At 43.1% G+C, this 21,048-nt stretch overlaps 1 protein-coding gene across 1 annotated transcript in view; it reads right to left on the bottom strand.

Moving 5' to 3' along the window:
* Positions 1-19,075: 19,075 nt before the first annotated feature.
* Positions 19,076-21,048, bottom strand: part of PPP1R17 (protein phosphatase 1 regulatory subunit 17) — a 5,943-nt gene continuing 3,970 nt past the window's right edge. Inside the window, exon 4 of the mRNA XM_057376136.1 lies at positions 19,076-19,155. Coding sequence (XP_057232119.1) covers positions 19,076-19,155 — 80 coding nt within the window. The remainder of the gene's footprint in view (positions 19,156-21,048) is intronic.

Raw genomic sequence — 21,048 nt, 5'->3', positions numbered from 1 at the left:
CTTCAGTGGATACCCTGCTTAAGACCTAAATTTAAGAAAACGAGATTCAAAGTTGAGAGTGTTACTTTAAGAGTTTCAGGTACAACCAACTCTAAGTCATTGACTTCACTGTTACAATAAAGCAACTGAAAATCTGTCAGCAGTTTAACATCAATGAGCAATATGCAAGCTTCGTTTTTCTCTTTTTTCTTTTTCTTTCTTTTTTTTTTTTTTTTTTTTTTTTTTTTTTTTTTTTTTTTTTTTTTTTTTTTTTTTTTTTTTTTTTTTTTTTTTTTTTTTTTTTTTTTTTTTTTTTGAGCTCTAGCAATTGACATAATTTAGTTTCGAGGATAGCTCATGGTAACTATAAGCATCACTGAAAATGCCTCTTCAGGATCAGTACCTCTCCAGTACAAGCATAACTTAACCAGGATTTTTCAAAGTGCAGTCTTATTCAGAAAAATCATAACATTGTATTGAAAACCTGCTCAGTTTGGAGATGGTAAAACAGCTTCTAATGACTGTCAGATTCTTAATATAAATACAGATTTATAAGATTCTTAATATAAATACTTAAGGTATTTATACAGATAATATTCAGATAGATTCTTAATATAAATAGATTCTTAATATAAATAAGATTCTTAATATAAATACTTAAGGACATAGTTATATAATCCTGCCATGATTTTTGCACATATAACTTTGTGAATTTAGTGGGAGGATAAGACCGAGGCATGCACCTAAGCAGCCACAATCACAGCCCTCACTGACCTCAAAGGAATGAGCTACTGTATGCTGCACTGTTCCTTTCCTCTACAAGAACAGAGGGCATCAGAAACTCAAGGAAAAAGAAACAAATTTGAATCACTGAACAGCTGTATTAGTTTGAAATGCTCTCACATGTATCTTCATGGCAAAACAATCACCTTCAAGTTTTCTGATTAAAGCTGCACAAATGAACAGGTAAAACCAGCGCTATTCTGAATGGTGCTACAGTAGAGAATCTCGAATGAATTATATCCAGCTCCTGAACAGCTTTCACAGATAACACTCAAGGAGCTAAGCCTAGCATGGCCTTACGCACTTAATTGCTCTTAGGAAATTTTATGAATCATTCAATGTTTTGACTTCAGTTAATTATTATAGCATTACATTTGTCCAGTTAGTGGTCACCATAAATATTCCAATATCTACTGAATTTATCAGGGTCTTCTTTATTCATGCTGAGTAAAATTAAAAATGCCCTGAGGGGATAGCCCAAAAATGCAATAAATACTACTTTTTCAATTTCTTATGGAATAAGAAAAGGGTTGTTGCCCAGCAACTAATACAGTGTGCTGCCTCAAGTAAGCTGGTCTGGCATTTCAAGGACGCACTATCAGCTATTCTCCAAGACTTCTGTGGGATAGGTGCCAACATGTTCAGCTCCTTGAAACCTGGGCTGTGTACAGGAAAATAAAATTTAACCCTATAGTGTCAACTTGAGGTGCACTTAAGAGAAAGCACTCAGCTTACCACTGTTTTTACACTGTTCTAATGCAACTAAATTAAAAGCATCTCAGCAATTTTTACTAAGTTGTAGCAAAGGCAAAAAAGGTAAAAAGTAAGGTACTTATGCTTTAAAGATACACATGGCATTTTTTTTCAGTCATCCTGCCCAAGTAATTACTGTACCCCTTTCTCTTTTCAGAAAGGCTTTTCTATGGGAAAATCAGAGACAAATTTAAAATACAACTCAATTGCTAGCAAGGTACGGCTCGGCCGTGAAACCCCAGAAGGGTCCTGGGCCCTCTAAGTTCCTCCCCCCAACTAGGTTTTTCTGTGCAGCTTTTCTGAGTCTGCAGTTGCTAAAGCCTGCCCGCCTCCCTCGCTGCCCTCCACAGCCCACACATACACAGTGAAAACAAAGCGGCAGCGTAAGGGGGGAAGGGGGGGAAGGGAGGGGGGTGAGAAAGGGAGGGGGATGAGAAACGGTGGGGAGGGGAAAAAATACCAAAGCAGCCGCTACTTTTTTTCGGTGCCGTTTTTCAAGGAACTTTTCTTCTCTCCCCAGGCGAGTTGCAGTGTTGCATATTTCTGAAGTCGTTGTTTTTGCTCTATATGCTCCGCTCCTCTCTCCTCTTGCTGAGCTGTGATGATGTCCAGATCAGCGTGACAGGAATGAGTCTGGTGGTCCTGTTCTCTGGGTGGATTAGGAGTCAGGGGAGTGTGTTTTGTCTCAGCAGACCAAGAAGCAGGTCGACTTCAATCTTTGATGCTGGTGACAGCAGCAGAGCTTCCTCCACAGAGGGTGATTCAGGGGGGTGCTGAGGGCTGGGTAACCAGCTTCAGTGGACATTCTGGTGCACTGTCCCAGTGTTCTGGAAAACTAGGGACTGGATTTTAATCAACTTCCAGGTTTCTGCCAATCCATTTGCAATTTTTTTTCTTTTTCAACCCCTTTTGCAATAGTGTCTCACAAACAGTCCTTAAATTTATGCCACTCCTCTTCCTCAAATAAGGTATTCAGGTTCTGAAAACAACCTTTTAATTTCCCCAGCATCACTAAACCTGTCAATTGCTTAATGGAATCAGCTCCTCTAGCCAATTATAAAAGTCTCTCCAATGTGGAGAATACCCCCGGGACACCTCCCGGTTCCATGATATTCACAAAGCCCTGTTTTTCATCTAAGCGATAATGCTGTCCTTATCTCATAGGCTGTGCTATCAATTTGCTCTCGGCYGGATTGTAGAGAGTCGCAGATAGTATCCAGGGGGGTTTCTCGAGACCCATCTTGTTTCCTCATAGCTTCTAGGACCATTCTCCATGAAGGGAGCAGTTCGACCTGATCTCCCCCGTAGCCCATTTTAAGGCCCTTATCTTTTATGCCCCACTTTTCTAAAAAGCAAATTGAGCAAATCAAAGGCGCCTTTCCTCTCCATCCCTCTATAGGGGCCAGCGCTATTGCAACCGAACAAGGCCCTCGGCACGCCCTGCTCTCAGCACAGACCTGCAGATGCAGTCCTGTGAGTGCGGAGATGCCCAGAATCCCACCTGTGTGGTCGTTCCGTCGCGCTGAACCGTCCCTTTCACTTCCTGGGCTGCAGCAGGACTGAGGCACAAAAACTTCGCCACCGTGGCTTGCAAATCACCCCCACAGGGGTCACGGCCTGATTTTCCTAATTAAGGCACGTCAGAGTCACCATTTGTCGCGAAGGGAAGACTCGGACTACTCAATATGAGTCATAAGCGAACTTCCATTTATTGTAAACAATGTCCAAGTTTTATAACATACATAAATAGCTCATACATATTCTGTAATACATGTATTTCATAGGTCCACGTCTTACACGTCAACTCCACCTCTAATGATTCACCTGCCAAATTTCCCTTATCTACTTCTGCTTTTTCCCAAGGCTAACTAGCACAAATACCTCATAGGGAATTTCCAGCAGCTTAAAAACATGATGTCCTTGCATTGCCTTCCCATCGCCTCAGAAGGATGGTTCACACAATTTCAGCAATTATTCTATCTGAGCGCAACACCTGCATTTCTTCCTCTCACCAAGCTGTAAAATGTCTACGTGATCCTTCTCAGCTTAGCTACCTTCCACACCTATCCATAAGATGATCCGGGAGCTGGAGACCCAAGGGGTGGTCAGCAAGGCCCACTCACCCTTCAACAGCCCATCTGGTCTGTATGCAAATCTGAAGGAGAATGGTGATTGACTGTGGACTATCATGGCGTAAATGAAGTGACTCCACTGCTGAGCACTGCTGTGCTGGACATGCTGGAGCTCCAGTACAAGCTGGAGTCCAAAGCAGTGGAGTGGTACACCACCCTTGACATCACCAACACATTTTTCTCCATTCCTCTGGCAGCAGAGTGCAGGCCACAGTTTGCTTTCACCTGGAGGGGTGTGCAGTACACATGGAACCGGCTGCCCCAGGGGTGGAAGCACAGCCCTACCATCTGCCATGGCTGATCCAGACTACACTGGAAAAGGATGAGGCTCTGGAGCATCTTCAGTACATTGATGACATCAATATTGTGTGGGGGGACATGGCAATGAAAGTATTTGAGAAAGGGGAGAAGATCATCCAGATTCTCCTAGAAGCTAGCTTTGGCAATAAAAAGGAGCAAAGTGAAGGGACCTGCTAGAGAGATCCGGTTCCTGGGAGTAAGGTGGCAAGATGGACGGCGTCAGATCCCCACTGAGGTAATAAATAAGATGACGTCAATGTCTCCACCAACCAGCAAAAAGGAAACACAAGCTTTCCTAGATGCCATAGGCTTTTGGAGGATGCACATCCCTAAATACAGCCAGATTGTGAGCCCTCTCTACCTGGTGACCCGCAAGAAGAATGATTTCCACYGGGGCCTTGAACAGCAGCAAGCCTTTGCCCAGATCAAGCAGGAAATCACTCATGCTGTAGCACTCGGCCCAGTCAGGACAGGACCATAAGTGAAGAACATGCTCTACTCTGCAGCTGGGAGCAACATCCTGTCCTGGAGCCTTTGGCAAAAGGTGTCTGGTGAGACACAAGGCTGGCCACTGGGATTCTGGAGCCGAAGCTACCGAGGGTCTGAGGCCAACTACGCACCAACAGAGAAGGAGATCTTGGCAGCCTATGAGGGAGCCCAAGCTGCTTCCGAAGTGATTGGCACTGAAGCCCAGCTCCTCTTGGCACCCTGACTACCGGTGCTGGGGTGGATGTTCAAAGCTAAGGTGCCCTCTGCCCACCACGCCACTGATGCTACCTGGAGCAAATGGATTTCTCTCATTACTCAGCGCACCTGTATAGGAAACCCGAATTGCCCCGGRATCCTGGAAATAATTACAAATTGGCCTGAAGGTGAAGACTTTGGACTTGCTGATGAGGAGGAACAAGAACAAGTTACCCGGGCTGAGGAAGCTCCACTATACAACCAACTGCCAGCAGAGGATAAAGGCTACGCTCTCTTCACTGATGGTTCCTGTCACATTGTAGGGATGAACCGAAAGTGCAAAGCAGCTGTATGGAGCCCCACATGACAGGTTGCACAGGCCCCAGAAGGAGAAGGTGGATCAAGTCAATTCGCTGAACTCAAAGCCATCCAGCTGGCCCTGGACATTGCTGAGAGAGAAAAGTGGCCAAAGCTCTACCTTTACACCGATTCATGGATGGTGGCCAATGCTCTGTGGGGATGGCTGGACTGATGGAAAAAGGCCAATTGGCTACATAGGGGAAAAACAGTCTGGACTGCTTAAGAGTAGAAAGACATTGCGGCCCGGGTGGAGAAGTTATCTGGGAAAGTCCGCCATGTAGATGCCCATGTCCCCAAGAGCCGGGCTAATGAGGAGCACCAGAACAACGAGCAGGTAGATTGGGCTGCAAAGATAGAGGTATCCCAGATAGACCTGGACTCGTCTGCTATTCTGTCTCTCTCCGTTTCTTTTTCCCTTTTTGTACCCTTTTCTATCCCCCCTTGGTAGGAACACTTACCCTTCTTTATCAATAAACAGTTCTCAGATATGATATTGCCACATTGTGCTTTATTTTTTGTCCAAGAAATCTATTAAAAGAATCCTCCCTGACTCTCTCTTTTCAAGCGGGATGGGACAGGTACCTTGCTTTGTTTCTCCAACATGAAAGAATTGATCACAAGAATTAGCAATTTATCAATTTTTTTGAATCGGCGCTCTTGTTTTAAGGGATTCATGCCTGTGATGCCAAATCAAATGTTACAATTCACTTAACTGTGGAGGAGCATTCATCTCTGTGAATTGCAGAAAGAACTTCAGGTTCAAATATTCCCCAAAACAAAATTAAAACTCAAAAGAAGTTATATGTTGATACCAAATAAATTAGCTATTTTCACTTTATTAGCTGTAAAAGAGGCAAAGAGAGAGAAGGAGGAAAGTAGAGAAAAGTTAGATAAAAGCTAAGATTACTTTAAAAGCATAGGATAGTTTACCAACCACTCTTGTGACCTTTTGGCTGGGGGAAGATGAGGGGAGAAGGGGGCAAAGCAGTTTTTGCCTTTCTTTTCTCTTTGCTGCTTGGAGTAGCTTAACGGCTTTTCCAATCTCAAGGATTAGCACTTAGCTGAAATGAAGCCATTTACCTTCAGAAAAGCAGGTGCCACATGCCATCCCTGCATCTGCCTTTGGTCCACTCCTGTTGCTCCCACCAAAAGATGCAGAARCAGAAGAGAGTTACCATAAGCCATGCATGTGTCACAGTCTGTTTTCCCCAGACTGGCWGCATCCAAGGCTGGTTGCATCTCAGCTTTTGGTAGCTGAGAGAGACCAGTCTGATTCTTATTCATGCCTCAACATATGTTCCACGAGGTAAAAAATGGCTTCTGGGAGTAGTGTGCTTGCAGGGAGCCTTGTCCCTCGGGAGGTTTCACCTGACAGCCAGTCACAGGAGAGACAGCTTCTCCCATTGGTCTGCAAGCACCCTGCCCCCATTGCTGGTGGGGCAGATGCCCGGATGCCCGGGAAAACAGCACGGGGAAAAAATGCGTGGGAAATCACGCTATGGGAGGGCGAGGCATATAAAAGCAGCTAACTGCGACACAACTGGGGCCATTTTCTTTGGAGTTCTTGAAAGGAGTAGGGACCCATCTGGAGGGTTACCTTGGCCTCCCCCCACTCCCTCACTTTTCCTTTTCTCCCTGTGGTCCTGCCTTCCCTGTCCGCACCTGTCCTGTCCGTGTGCTCTGTTTCACCTCTTCCCCGAGGCAGCTCGACACTGTGACAACCTCGTGTTTGCTGTTTTCCCGATGGAGCCGCCGCCTGCAGCAGCCGCTGTCGTCGGTCCCGCAGCCCCAGCCTGCCCACAGCAGCCGCAGCTATCTCACGAGTGTGCCCGTAGCCACGGCACCGTGTTCTGCGCCGGTGGTAGGGACACGCAGCCGTTGCTGTTTGGAAATCGCGCCCAGCCGCCTCAGGAGCCGCACAGGCTCCTCACAGTTCGCAGCACACACACTCCTTCTGCCAACGTCGACGGGGTGCCCAGGGTACAGTGGTAACAATCTGTCTGCTATTCTGTCTCTCTCCGTTTCTCCTTTTCCCTCTTTTCTATCCCCCCTTGGTAGTGTGATAAGTTGGTTCATGAAATTGCCACATGCTTTATTAAAACAGTTTGACAGCCCCAGCACAATTTTGCCCAGTTTGTGACACCTTCATGCATCTGAGGGGGGAGGGGAAGGGAACTGCGAACGTGCAGAGAAGACTCCTGCCTCCCTGTAACGCTGCCGACCAACAGTCATCATAGCAACCGCAAAAGACCCCAGGAACAACACAACGCAGAGCAATCAGGATCTCTGGAAACTTCTAGAAATACCACGTCAGAGAGGATATAAAAAGGGGGGCTCAAGCCACGTGCTGCGCAGTGTCCTAGGTGTTGGTGGGAGAGAYTCACCTAGCTGGTGTCCTAGGTGCAGCCGGCCACCCGTTTTAGCCCACCCAGATCTGTGGTTGCTTGACTAATATCTGTTTGCTTAATGCTTCTTTATTAATTAATTAATAAATTGTTAATTGGATTCTAACCTCTGATTGGCTATTGAGGCTCAATTGATCACAATTTGGTGCCGTGACTCGGATAGGGATCTTCTCGTGGAGTCCCTCAAAGGGAGGCGCCCCGTCTTTATTTGACGGCCCGGAGAGGGCACTTCACCAGCACCCCTACCCGACGAACCTAAATTCAGATATTAGTCAAAAGATCTTATACCTCCATAACATTTTTGTGCACAAAACTCCGGACGACCTTGCAGGACGCGTGAGTACATTGGGGTAAAGGGTTCCCTGAGGGGTTTGAAGCCTCTCTAAAAATCCCCGTCTGGAGGGAGGTGGATCTCAGAGGGCCCTGGACTGGTGACTAAGTTAATCCTTAAGCCCCTGCAGGCCGCCTCTGGATCCGTGGGAAGGGAGCCCCATGCAAAACTCCCAGACACGCTGTGGGGCTGGAGACCCTACGAGTCTAAATTTTGAGACGTCCACGGAGATGGCTCACGTGTCTGTGTGTGTGGGACGTCCGCGGGGAAGGGCTGCGGAGCGCCGAGGCTCGCTAGCTTGCTTGCGGAGACAGCTCACGTGTCTGTGTGTGGGAGACGTCTGTGTAAGTGACGCCTCACGACTCGTGTGTGTGTTCGCGTGTGCTGGTGCCCCRGTGGTGCAGTCCCTATTCCCTGTGAGGGATTAGACCACGACTGGGCAGGATAGTGCGTGTGAGTGTGATACTCATTTCCCCTGCTGAAGACATTCTGGAAGATGGGACAGAGGGAAAGCAAGCCCTCTGGATCCATGGGAAGGAAGCCCCAAATGAAGCTCTCAGACATCCCTCCCGACAGTCCGTTGGGACGGCAGCTCATACATTGGGCTGACGACCCTCGGACCAAAGGGAAAAGTAACATTAAAATGATAAATTACTGTATGCTGGTTTGGGGGGGAGGAAGAAAATCAAGTCGGATTTTTTTTGTATTGGCCCATATTTGGGTCAGATGAAGAATCTGTGTACCAAGCTTTAAATGTTTGGGTAAACAGTAAAAACCCCTTCATACAAGAGGAGAGCGATTATGAGGCTCTCTGGCTCCCTAACACAGAAGGAGCAGGGGTGTTTGTGCTAAAAAAAATAGACGTAAGAACTCTGATGATGCACCCCCACCATATGTGCCGCTCACTCTTACAGCTCCATTAGATCAGACACAAGGGGGAGAGGCTGGGCCACTATCCCTTGGAAAACAGGGAGATTCTGCAGGGACCGGTAACCCAGAGCAGAGCCCGCAAGTTATACCCCCTAAGGGAAGTGGCTATGGGAATGATAATTCAACAAGGGGGTGGGCAGGCACCCAGTATAGGATATGTGGCAGTACCTTTGAACTCCATGGATGTCCGCAAATTTAAAAAAGAAATGGAACATCTTTTAGAAGACCCTCTCGGAGTAGCAGAAAGAGTAGATCAATTCCTGGGACCGAATATCTATACCTGGGATGAGCTGCAATCCATTTTAGGAATACTCTTCACAGCAGAAGAGAGACACATGATTCGAACTGCAGGCATGCGTATCTGGGAAAATCAACACCCACAGGGTCCCATGGGTGATATAAAATGGCCACTACATCAGCCCAATTGGGAGAATCAAAATCCACAGGATCGGGCTAACATGCAAAACCTTAGAACCATTATAGTACAARGAATAAGAGAAGCAGTGCCTAGAGGGCAAAATATGAGTAAAGCCTTTAATGATAGTCAAAAGAAGGATGWGGACCCTACCACCTGGTTGGAAAGATTAAGAAGAAATTTGCAGTTGTATTCTGGGATAGATCCTGACAGCCCAGCGGGCCAAACCCTCTTAAAATTTCAGTTTGTGTCTCGGGGATGGCCTGATATCCGAAGGAAATTAGAAAAACTAGACGATTGGCAAAACAGAGGGCTGGATGAATTATTAAGAGAAGCACAGAGGGTATATGTAAGAAGGGATAACGAAAGTCATAAGAAACAGGTTAGAATGATGGTGGCGGCAGTACGGGGCGGAAAAGAAAGACCAAATTCGGGTACACAACCAGAACAACAGTCCTCGAGATCATCTAAAAGCTCTGAGGTGCAAAGGAAAARCAATGTGGTCTGTTATTACTGCCAGAAAAAGGGACATTTGAAAAAGRATTGCAGGCAAAGAATAGCAGATGAAAAACTGTTTGCTGAGGATTAGGGGTGTCAGGGGCTCTATTTGCTGGGGTCACATAAGATCGATGAGCCCTTGATAAAATTGAAAGTAGGACCCCAGCAACAGGAATTTGAGTTCCTCATGGACTCAGGGGCAGAACGATCAACCATTCAATCCTTGCCACTAGGTTGCAAAATTTCTAAGGACACAATACAAGTAATTGGAGCAAAGAGGGAACCTTTTAAGGTACCTATTACTAAAAATGTAACATTAGAAACATCATCCAAATTGGGGATGGGATCACTATTGTTATTACCAGAGGCTGAGTTTAATCTATTAGGATGGGATTTAATGATTGAATTGGGTATCGGACTCCAGGTAAAGGGGAGCGGGTTACAGATTAAAATATACTCGCTGTCTGTTCAGGATGAGCAGCAAATTAACCCACAAGTATGGTATATACCGGACACCGTGTATTAATATTGCACCATTTACAGTCATCCTTAAGGACCCAGAGATGCTAGTTAAAATAAAGCAATATCCAATATCCGAGGAAGGCAGAAGGGGTCTCCAACCGGAGATAAAATGACTATTAGAGCAAGGTATCCTAGAACCATGTATGTCTCCYTACAACACACCAATTCTGCCAGTTAAGAAGCCAGATGGCAGTTACAGATTGGTCCATGACTTAAGGGAGATAAATAAAAAGACCATTGAACGATTTCCAATAGTGGCTAACTCCTATACTATCTTAAGCCAGCTGGGACCACATGATACRTGGTACAGTGTAATAGATTTAAAAGATGCCTTTTGGGCCTGCCTGCTTGATGTAACCTGCAGAGATTACTTTGCCTTTTAGTGGGATGACCCAGAAACGCATATTAAACAACAACTCCGGTGGACTGTGCTGCCTTAGGGATTTACAGAGTCCCCTAATCTATTTGGTCAAGCATTGGGTAAAATCTTACAAAATTATCAACCGGGACCTGCTGTAAAATTAATCTAATATGTAGATGACCTCCTCATAGCTGGACAGCAGAAGGAAGATGTTCGGCAAGAGAGTATAAAATTATTAAATTTTTTGGGCTCTCAAGGATTAAAGATATCTAAATCTAAATTACAATTTACTGAACAAGAAGTAAAATACTTAGGACACCGATTAATAAATGGAACTAAGAAACTAGRCCCCAGYAGAGTCCARGGTATATTRGATATGCCCCCTCCGAGAACTAAAAGGCAAATCCGACAATTATTAGGACTGTTCGGATATTGCAGACAGTGGATTTTGGGCTATAGCAAAAAGGTAAAATTTCTATACGAAAAATTGACTCATTATGGTCTCCTAAAATGGACAAAGCAGGATGATGAGGCTTTCCAAAATTTGAAACAATAATTAATTAATGCTCCTGTGCTGAGCCTCCCAGATTTAACCAGACGTTTTTGTCTCTTTGTAAACATAGATGAGGGAACGGCATATGGAATACTTACCCAGGATTGGGCTGGGAGCAGAAAACCTATAGCCTGTCTATCCAAATTATTAGACCCAGTTAGCAAAGGTTGGTCTACCTGTTTGCAAGCAGTGGCTGCAGCTGCTCTGATGGTGGGGGAAACAATAAAAATCACTTTTGGGAGTACAATTCAAGTGATTTCACCACATGATATAAGAGGTATTTTAGCTCAAAAAGCAGAAAAATGGATCACTGATGCTAGGCTGCTAAAATATGAGGGGGATATTGATAGCATCACCTAAATTAACTTTAGAAACCACGTCGCTCCAAAATCCCACACAGTTTCTATACGGAACCCCCTCCACAGAACCATTGTCACATAACTGCTTACATACTATAGAAGAGCAAGCAAAAATTAGACTTGATCTCGAAGAAGAAGAACTTRGRGAAGGTACAAAACTCTACATAGATGGTTCCTCAAGGGTTGTAGAGGGAAAAAGGAGATCCGGGTATGCAGTTATTGGTGACAATCTTGAGGTACTTCAGTCAGGGCCCTTAAGCCCTACCTGGTCAGCACAAGCCTGCGAGCTATATGCCTTATTACAAGCTCTAAAGATTTTGGGTTCTAATAAGGGGACAATTTACACAGATTCCAAATATGCATTTGGGGTGGTACATACATTTGGGAAAATATGGGAGGAGAGGGGTCTAATAACTTCTCAGGGAAAGGGACTAATTCATGAACAGCTGATCAAAGACATTTTARAGGCAGTCAGAAAACCAGAATGATTAGTAGTGGTGCATATTAAGGGACATCAAAAAGGCCTAAGTAAAACCATCCGGGGTAATAATCTAGCAGATCAGGAAGCCAAACGTGCAGCATTATTAAACCTACAAGCTAGAGGCAAAACAGGTGACCCCTGGAGACACCCTGGATTAAACTATGAGGTCTGTGGAAAAGATCCTGAAGGGTGCCCTTGTCTATTTTGCTGGGAGGACCTAGGCCTAGATGCCTTTATATGTAGCTGTCTCAACCCCTATAGAGATTACTGTTACGCATGTGGGACCGATACTGGAGATCATGAAAAGTATACCTGTAACCCGCATTGTGCATATATAGAATATGTTGTGCCAAAAGTATTAGCCTTTACTGTAAAGAAAAAAGAAAAATTAAAACAAACAGGGGCAACTGAAAATCAAGAAGGAAAATGGATGTTAGCAGATGGAAGGGAGATTTTACCTAAAGGAATGGCACTCCGAATACTGAAAAAATTGCACGAAGAGACACATTGGGGAACACAAGCTTTAGTGGACCACTTTGCCAATAAGTACATGTGCATGGGAATATATGATTTAGCTAAACAAGTGACTATGGGATGCATAACATGTCAAAGGGTGAATAAACAGCATTTACGAGATCGGATCCTGGGAGGGAGAGAATTAGCACATCGCCCGTTTTCATGTACAAGTACAAGTACTTGTACATGTACAAGTTGATTTCACTGACCTGCCCCAGGTAGGGCAATATAAACATCTACTTGTTATAGTAGACCACCTCACCCATTTTGTAGAAKCCAKTCCCACAACAAGAACTACAGCACAAACTGTTACAAAAACACTGTTAGAGCAAATTATTCCTAGATATGGGCTTATTGAAGTTATAGACTCTGACAGAGGACCACATTTTATCTCTAAAGTGGCCAAATTATTTGCCGATGCATTGGGGATACACTGGGAACATCACACACCTTGGCATCCCCAGAGCTCAGGGAGGGTGGAACGCATAAATGGAGAAATAAAAAAACGGTTAACCAAGTTAATGTTAGAAACAAAAATGAGCTGGATAAAGTGCTTACCACTGGCTTTGCTAAACATTAGAACACAACCCCGCACACACATCGGAGTATCACCATTTGAAATGTTGTATGGAATGCCTTTTGATGTAGAAATCCCTGCAGACCACCCTAARATATCTGATACCCATTTACATGTTTATATTACTCAGCTATCTAATCGAAGGGAAAAACTTCGCAAAAAAGGATTGGTAGTTCAAAGGCCTCCCCTATGGATGCCAATACATAAATTCCAGGTGGGAGACGAAGTATTAATAAAATCTTGGAAAGAAAACACATTAACCCCCCCAATGGGAGGGACCATATGTTGTACTGCTTACTACAGAATCTGCAGTGCGGACCGCTGAAAGAGGGTGGACTCATGCCAGCCGTGTAAAGAAACTCACTCGAGACCTGACGTGGCAGGTCATCCCATCTCAACAGCCTGAGGACTTAAAGCTAAGACTTAAGAAGCAATAAGTTTGCTATACCCTGCGTGAATCCTGTTAATATTTGTTTGAAGGAACTTGATTATAGTTAAGGATCAGAATGTAATTTTAACCATGCTTGGAACTATATGGGTGTCAAGGTTTTACTTGGTCCAATTTTTAGTGGTGGGGAATGGGATCAGGAAACCACAAAGATGGCTGCTGAGAGAAGTTCTGGGGGGTGTCTCCTTCTTCTTCTTCTTCTTCTKMWKMWGAAGAAGGAGCCCTACCCCCCTCCTGTGTGTAGAGCCAATCCATCATTGGCTCTGGGTTGATGGACAGGCTGCCCACCAGGCCTGGACCAACTGCACAAGCTGGTTACACCTCTGTGATGACGTATTAAGTACTATTTAAAGGAGAATTCAAAACAAGATAGATGCGGCCGCCATGTTTAGCTTAGGTTGATAGCGTGTAGTTTTAGTATCTTGCACTGGAAAAAAACAGAGCAGGAGGGTGAGGAGATGTAAGAAGAAAAATGGAGACCTGAAGATCACAGAACAGTAAGGAGAAGCTGTGCCGTTACTGTGGTTCTCGAACACGGAGTAGATAAGTTGTTCTTGAAAAGGACTATTTCCATCATATTGAGAGAGACCTGTATAGAGAAGTAAAGCGACCTTGCTGTGAGAAAAAAAACCCTGGCCTTTTGAGGACAGGATTAATTTGACTAGAAGCCAAGAGAAAGAGAAGAGGTTTGCTCCCCCCACACAGTTTTGATGTAGAAGAAGCTGTGTTTTGTGTTCTGCCAGGAGGTTTGTGATAATCGGACTCACGTCGCTGAAAAAAAACAACATGGGCCTTGGAAGGACATTTCTTTTCTTTTCTCCTGCGAGGTAAAGAAATTCCTTTTCCTGCTATTTAGCAGTTACACATTGACTGTTTCTCGGAAAAGACCTACTCCCACAGCTGGGCTGTAAGAATGTTTTCTCCTCTACGCTCAACGACAACTGAGTGTTTTGATCTGTGTTAGACTTTCATTCTCCTGCCCCCCTGTAACATGGGAGGGGTGGAGAGGGGACTTGGAAAAAGAGACGGGTCCCCCTGGAAAGGATAACGAGCGTCTTAAATTGTCCATTTTATTTTTTTTCTTCTCTTTGTAAATATCCCTATCTCTGTTTTCCCACCCAGTGCCGTAATACTTTTTAGTAGTGTGTAGTAATAAATCTATTTTGCAACTTAAGACATGCAGCCTGTCTGACTATCTCTGTGGAGCACATAGGTATCTCTCTCCCAATTATGTTTATCTCAAAGCCATAAATTCTCGGGTTAATTGGGTTTTCGCTTTCGCTCCCCCTTCTCCCTCTCTGGTGGGTGGGGAGGGAGGGAACGTCCTGGGCACAGTTCAAACCACAACAATGGTGGTTTGATTTCACATTGATTATCAATGTGATAATGTTGGCTATAATTGTTATCCTTTTGTATGTTTTATTTGCAAGGTGTGCAGGGAAGAGTGATGGGTCCATTGCATGCAGGGGCAGCTTCCTTCAGGGATTTACCTCCCCTGTTATAAAGCCAAAAAGGCTGAAATCATGCAAATGTTACAATTGCCACTTAACATGGGCCAATGGGAATATGAATCCAAAGAATGGTGGGAATTTTTGCCCATAGCATCCACCCCAATTTGTACTGCTATCACTCCAATAAACCCAGGCCCTAGGTGGCCAAATTCATTGGGAGAGAATGCAGAGTCGAACTTGCATACTCGCCCTGTGCAGGAGAAGCAGTTGAACATAAAAACTGAAACAGTCATAAGACCCGCTGGAAACAGCGTGTGGAAACCCACAGGCGGTTCTCTGAAGAATCCTCTTGCTGCTGTGAGCATCCCTATGACCGGAGGCAACCCGGTCGACAGGAGAGGCAGAAGAGAACGAAACATGAAAACAGAACCTGAAACTATGACTCTGAGCTCCCTTTCCACAGAGAGGAGTGAACTGGGGTGTTTGTCACCTAGATTGGGGAACAAATCAATTTTGATTAAAACATCAAAAGCAATGAGGTCCTCCACTCGAACCTTGCAAGTGTATTATCTGTTAATGGTGATAGCCTGCTATATAACGTGTAATAATAATTCCATATCCACGCACCCACACCAGCCGTTTTGAAATCGAAATGGGACTGGCTATGAGCAATGAAGTGTTAAGGTGATTTCATGAACCAAATGGTAAATAAAGAGAGGGGGGAATTGTGATAAGTTGGTTCATGAAATCACCACATGCTTTATTAAAACAGTTTGACAGCCCCAGCACAATTTTGCCCAGTTTGTGACACCTTCATGCATCTGAGGGGGGAGGGGAAGGAAAGTGCGAATGTGCAGAGAAGACTCCTGCCTCCCCGTAACGCTGCCGACCAACAGTCATCATAGCAACCGCAAAAGACCCCAGGAACAACACAACGCAGAGCAATCAGGATCTTTGGAAACTTCTAGAAACACCACGTCAGAGAGGATATAAAAAAGGGGGCTCAAGCCACGTGCYGCGCGGTGTCCTAGGTGTTGGTGGGAGAGACTCACCTAGCTGGTGTCCTAGGTGCAGCCGGCCACCCGCTTTAGCCCGCCCAGATCTGTGGTTGCTTGACTAATATCTGTTTGCTTAATGCTTCTTTATTAATTAATTAATAAATTGTTAATTGGATTCTAACCTCTGATTGGCTATTGAGGCTCAATTTATCACAGTAGGAAGTGGTAGGAACACTTACCCTTCTTTATCAATAAACAGTTCTCAGATATAATATTGCCGCATTTGCGCCTTATTTTTTGTCCAAGAAATCTATTAAAAGAATCCTCCCYGACTCCCTCTTTCCAAGCGGGACGGGACAGTAGCTTTAGGTTTTCACAGCTGTGAAAACTTTTAGCAGGAGGTGGTGAGAGGGGGAGAAGGTGAAGGCCAGAGTTTCTGTCCTTCTCTTCCTCCTTATTTTTGCACAGGTTTTGCCTTCTTTTTTATGGACCTCAATGCGGGTTGCTCTTAGACTTTATTATGTACTGATTGTGATAATGACAAAGCACTTTTTGAGGCATATATTTTACTATCAGGTCATTAGGGCTACTCGCTAGAAACATTACAAAATCTCCTATTTAGTTAATTGATGAAGTGAAAAATTACTTGTAATTGCTAATGTTGCTCCTGGGTGGAAAAAAATAGAAAATACTGAATTAGCTTTGCTGACTAATCAATTTAAAAAGAATAGCAGACTATGATGTATGTTGCAGCATTCTTATGTCTGGGGTTCAATTTGATCTGTACAGGGGTGGTAAATTATGCTGCTGCTGCGCCATTAGAGATGGCACTCCAACTGCAACTCCTTTTTGCCCAGCAATATAAAATGCTAGGCTTAAAGGATGCTCTTTTTCCTATTGATCTGTCAGAATTTCTCAGACTTGAAAACAAATCCCTTTCAGAGCAGGAGTCAGTCACATCTTGTCTGTGCTCCTGCTCTGTGTTGGCAAGCCCCTTCATGTGCAAACATGTAGATTGTCATGGCTAATCCATTCCTGATGCTCATTTGAATCTTTGTAGGACTCCACACTCTGACTGTTTTGTGCTGTATTTGGCCTAGTGGAGATAAGGTCAATTTTCCCTTAGCAGCCCTCACAGTGCTGTGCTTTGCATTGGTAACTGGAAAGGTACTGATAACACACCAGGGTTTTTGCTACTGCTGAGCAGCCCTGACACAACATCAGCGCTGTCTCTTTAACATTCTCTCCCATGCCTCCTATGAAGGGGCTGGGAGCGGGCAAGATCCTGGGAGGGGACTAGGACTAGGCCAAAGTAGCCGACCCAAAGAAATCAAAGAGTTTATTCCATACCATATGACATCAGCTCAGATATAAAAGCTAAGGGAGAGAGGAGAAATGGGGGGGACATTTGTTATTTTGCAATGTTTGCCTTCTGGAGCAACCGCTCTGTGTGCTGAAGCTCTGCATTTCAGGAAGTGGTTGAATATTGCTCGATGATGGGAAGTAGAGTTTAATTGTTTCCCCCTTTACTTATACGTGCGTAAACTTTTGCTTTCCTTTTTATTTCTTCTTTGCTTTTGTAAAATGCCATCTCTCAACCTACTTGTAGTTTTGTATCTTATTTTCCTTCCACTGTCCAGCTGTAAATGGGAGTTATAAAGCAACCAGGTGGGTACCTGGCATCCAGCCAAGGCCAACTCACTAAATGTGCACTGAAAATATTCACCAACATCACTGATAAAGCTAGACTTGAGTCATAAATATTTTTTATCATGTACTTGTTGTGACATACTTTATTGTGGGTGTTACATTAATGTTGTTATATGAAGTATTGATTCTTTATATTTTAAATGATAGATTAACAGGATAAAAATGAGTACACATTCTAGGTAACAGGCGTCCCATTAATAATAGAACTGACCTCTTGTATGCTTCAGTATTCAATTATTTATGATAAGCTTGTTGACTACATCTTGAAGCCATATATTTGTGAAAGGACTGAATTCTCATGAAAGATGCTGTGTCACTCACTCTGGCAAATGAAGTCCAAATTAATATGGTCCTTAGCTGTCTGCCTAAGTGAGTTAAATAACTAAATTCAGTCTGCCAGGCTAGAGAATCTTCAGCCTGTCTGCCCAGTTCCCTAAGGGTTCAGCTGGCAGTGCTACTTCATCTACTCAGAGTTATTAAGGCAAGCACAAAGTGTCCAGTTCTATCTTTTTTTGTAAAATGTTCTACAAATACTCATCTCTACAAATGCTGAGGGCTGTAGCTGGCTGTGAAAACAATTTTTGTTTGAATCACTGAGGTAAACYATTTAAAAAGTCATATGATGCCACCTACCTTGCAGTAAGCCTATGCCATTAAGTAACATTTTCACTTTCCTGCTGTGATTTTGAATCTTTACAGCCTTTCCTAACTGACGATCTAGGGCTCAATTTAAAAAGCAGATGTCAAAGAAATTATTTGGAGCAAAAGGATCAACTATCCAACTATTTTATCTTTTACTAACCCAGAGGAGATAATTGTCTACGTTGGTGAAACAGGCATGCGTTGCACTTCTCTAATATTCCTCTGAGATCTCTGCCTCCATCCAGTTTGAYGTGTCAATGCTGACAGTCCTTAGGCGTAAATTACATTTTATGGTTAATTCGTCTTCTCCCAAACACAAGTCATAAGGAGATGTGGGAGAAGACATTTTTGTTTTTCATTTCAGGGACTCTAGAGTTGAATCCTGCCCTCTCACCTTCTCCATCTATCCCATCAGCCATGCATGTGGGAATTTTCACTGTGGTTAGTGTTATTCCAGAAGAAAAAAGCTGGGCAAATAACATAGAGTATCAGGCCCAAAAAAGCAATTTGAATCATTAGTTGATGTTTTGCTGCTCTGCATTACCACTTTTCTAGTATCTAGTGCCAGGTACTGTATGAGCACCACACTGCACAAAGCTAGATCTGATCTGAGATGAATTTCTCACTGACCAAAATGCTGGGAAGCCACTTGTAGTAAACTGCCACATGCTTCAAACTGTAAGTGAAATTACTGCCATCATCTCCTATGATGCTTACTGGGAATTCATGTGATGTAGATAAGCAGATAAGCATTTGATTATAGTTTAAATTCAAGTGCATGGTTGAGAAAATAATTATTTCTAAAAATGAAAGAACCTTTTTTTATGTGCTGCCACTTTGAATGACCCAGAATTATTTACACTGTGTTATTGAAATATCACTGTAATTTAACTGTGGATTATATCTCCATCCTTTTCTTCATCTTCCATAATCACTGTTTGTTCTTCTTCTGTAAACAGCTTAGTGCCTTAAAAACAGAAGAACACAACAAACAGATTAAAAAATTAGTTGATTTAATACACCACTTTTTAGAATATATCAGGCTGAAGAAAATTTCTCAGCCCTCTCTTATTTCTTGATTTTAACGTAGTTTTCTAGCAACCATGTGAGTTACTCCTCATTTATTTTTGGCATATCAGTCTCCTAATATTTAGTGAACTAGAGATGAATCACTGCTAAAATTATTAGGCATGCGTTATCCATACTTTTGCTACCTGTGAAAAGAGACTCCGAATTTTTATTTGGGAACCTGTTTGTTAGAAGGGTTTGGGCAGCTAAATAAGGGAAAGAGCTTGCATGACGAAGCAAATACTTTAATTGATCTTAGTGACTGAACCAGCTTCTGTGGACAAGTATATTTTTTCTCTATATATATAGCTATATTATCTTGATTTTGCAAGTGCAGATGACAAAAGAGACAAATATTAAAATACCCACATGACGAGTGCCATATCCACTGAAATTATGTAGTATCAATAAATTGCAAAAGCTACTGAATTAAGAAGAATGTGAGAATTGATGTGTTGTTGGTAATAGCTCCCACAAATCTCTGTCTCTCCTCCTTTGTCTCTCTTTCTGTTAAACCAGTAAGTCCACCCTTTGGGGATCTTGAGGCTTTTATATGATACCAAGGTATAACAAATACTGTAACTGCTTTCCTCATCAGAAAATAAGAGTGATGCAAGAACAATCCATTAGGTACTAAATGTTTTTGAAACCTATTTGAATATATTGTGATGATTTTGCCTGTTTCCAATAAAAGGCGAGTGACCTCTATGATGAATTTTATGCCCACATGCCTTTTTGTGAAAGTTAACAAACAGTCTACAAATACCATTGCTTTGAGACCAATGAAATCTCTCCTTTTTAATTTGGGCTCTGACTGCTAGCCAGGAAAGCTGTTCTGTCAAACTTGTTTTGCTTCTTTCTGCCTCAAAATGCTTGTACAGAAAAGGCTTTCAGTCTTGACAAGGTCTGAAAATAGGAAGATTTTCTTCAAATTAAGAATCTTTTCAGAGTTGATTAATAAATGAAAATATTGACCTATACTGCCCTTCATTTAAGTTAGCTCTTGCCTCATTTATATATAGTTCTTGTGGTTTGAGCAGCACAATGAGATAAACTGAAAGGCATAAATTAGTGTTAATTTGAAATACAAAGGACTTCTTTTTTCAAGTAGCAATTGAGTAACCATTGTTGTTAAATGCAAAGAATTATGCCATTTTTATGGAGAAGGCTGTAAATATTCCCCACACAGACTTCTATACCTATGACAACCTAAGCAAATATAGACAAGGTTCTTTTTCCTGTAGTTTTTAGGGTTTGGATTGTGTGTTTTCTGAAGGGGCGTAGGGGTTATTTGTTTGTGGTTTTTACATCCTGGACTGTTTGAGGAACAAGGAAAGCATAACTAATATATGCTTAAAATTTACCTTCAAATGTGTGACAAAATTCAAGCTATGTGAATGTGCTACTGAGAAAATGACAGAAACTGATACAATTTTCTTTTTTTTTTTGAATTATAGTCCAGTGACATTTTATTGCCTCACAAATGATCAGAGGCATCATATGAAAGACAAAAGTACTTTCCCCGTGTTATATTAATAACTGCGGTTTTGACTTCCAATTTGTATTTCCCTTTACACTGTTTTGCATTAACCTGCATGTCTAGGCCACATCCATCTCTGAGCTTTGAATCCTGAACTCTACTGGGAACATTTTTAGTTCATCAGTTAGCAAAGTGATTAATTAATAATGATCTTCCTATTGATTTTGTTAAGCGTCTGGTACACAACTTCCCTTCCCTTCCCTTCCCTTCCCTTCCCTTCCCTTCCCTTCCCTTCCCTTCCCTTCCCTTCCC

Source organism: Malurus melanocephalus, unplaced genomic scaffold, assembly GCF_030028575.1.
Source record: "Malurus melanocephalus ecotype Western Australia unplaced genomic scaffold, MMel_1.1 scaffold_271, whole genome shotgun sequence".
NCBI lineage: Eukaryota > Metazoa > Chordata > Aves > Passeriformes > Maluridae > Malurus > Malurus melanocephalus.
The sequence above is the reverse complement of the archived record's forward strand: the minus strand, read 5'-3'. Positions and strand labels throughout refer to the sequence as shown.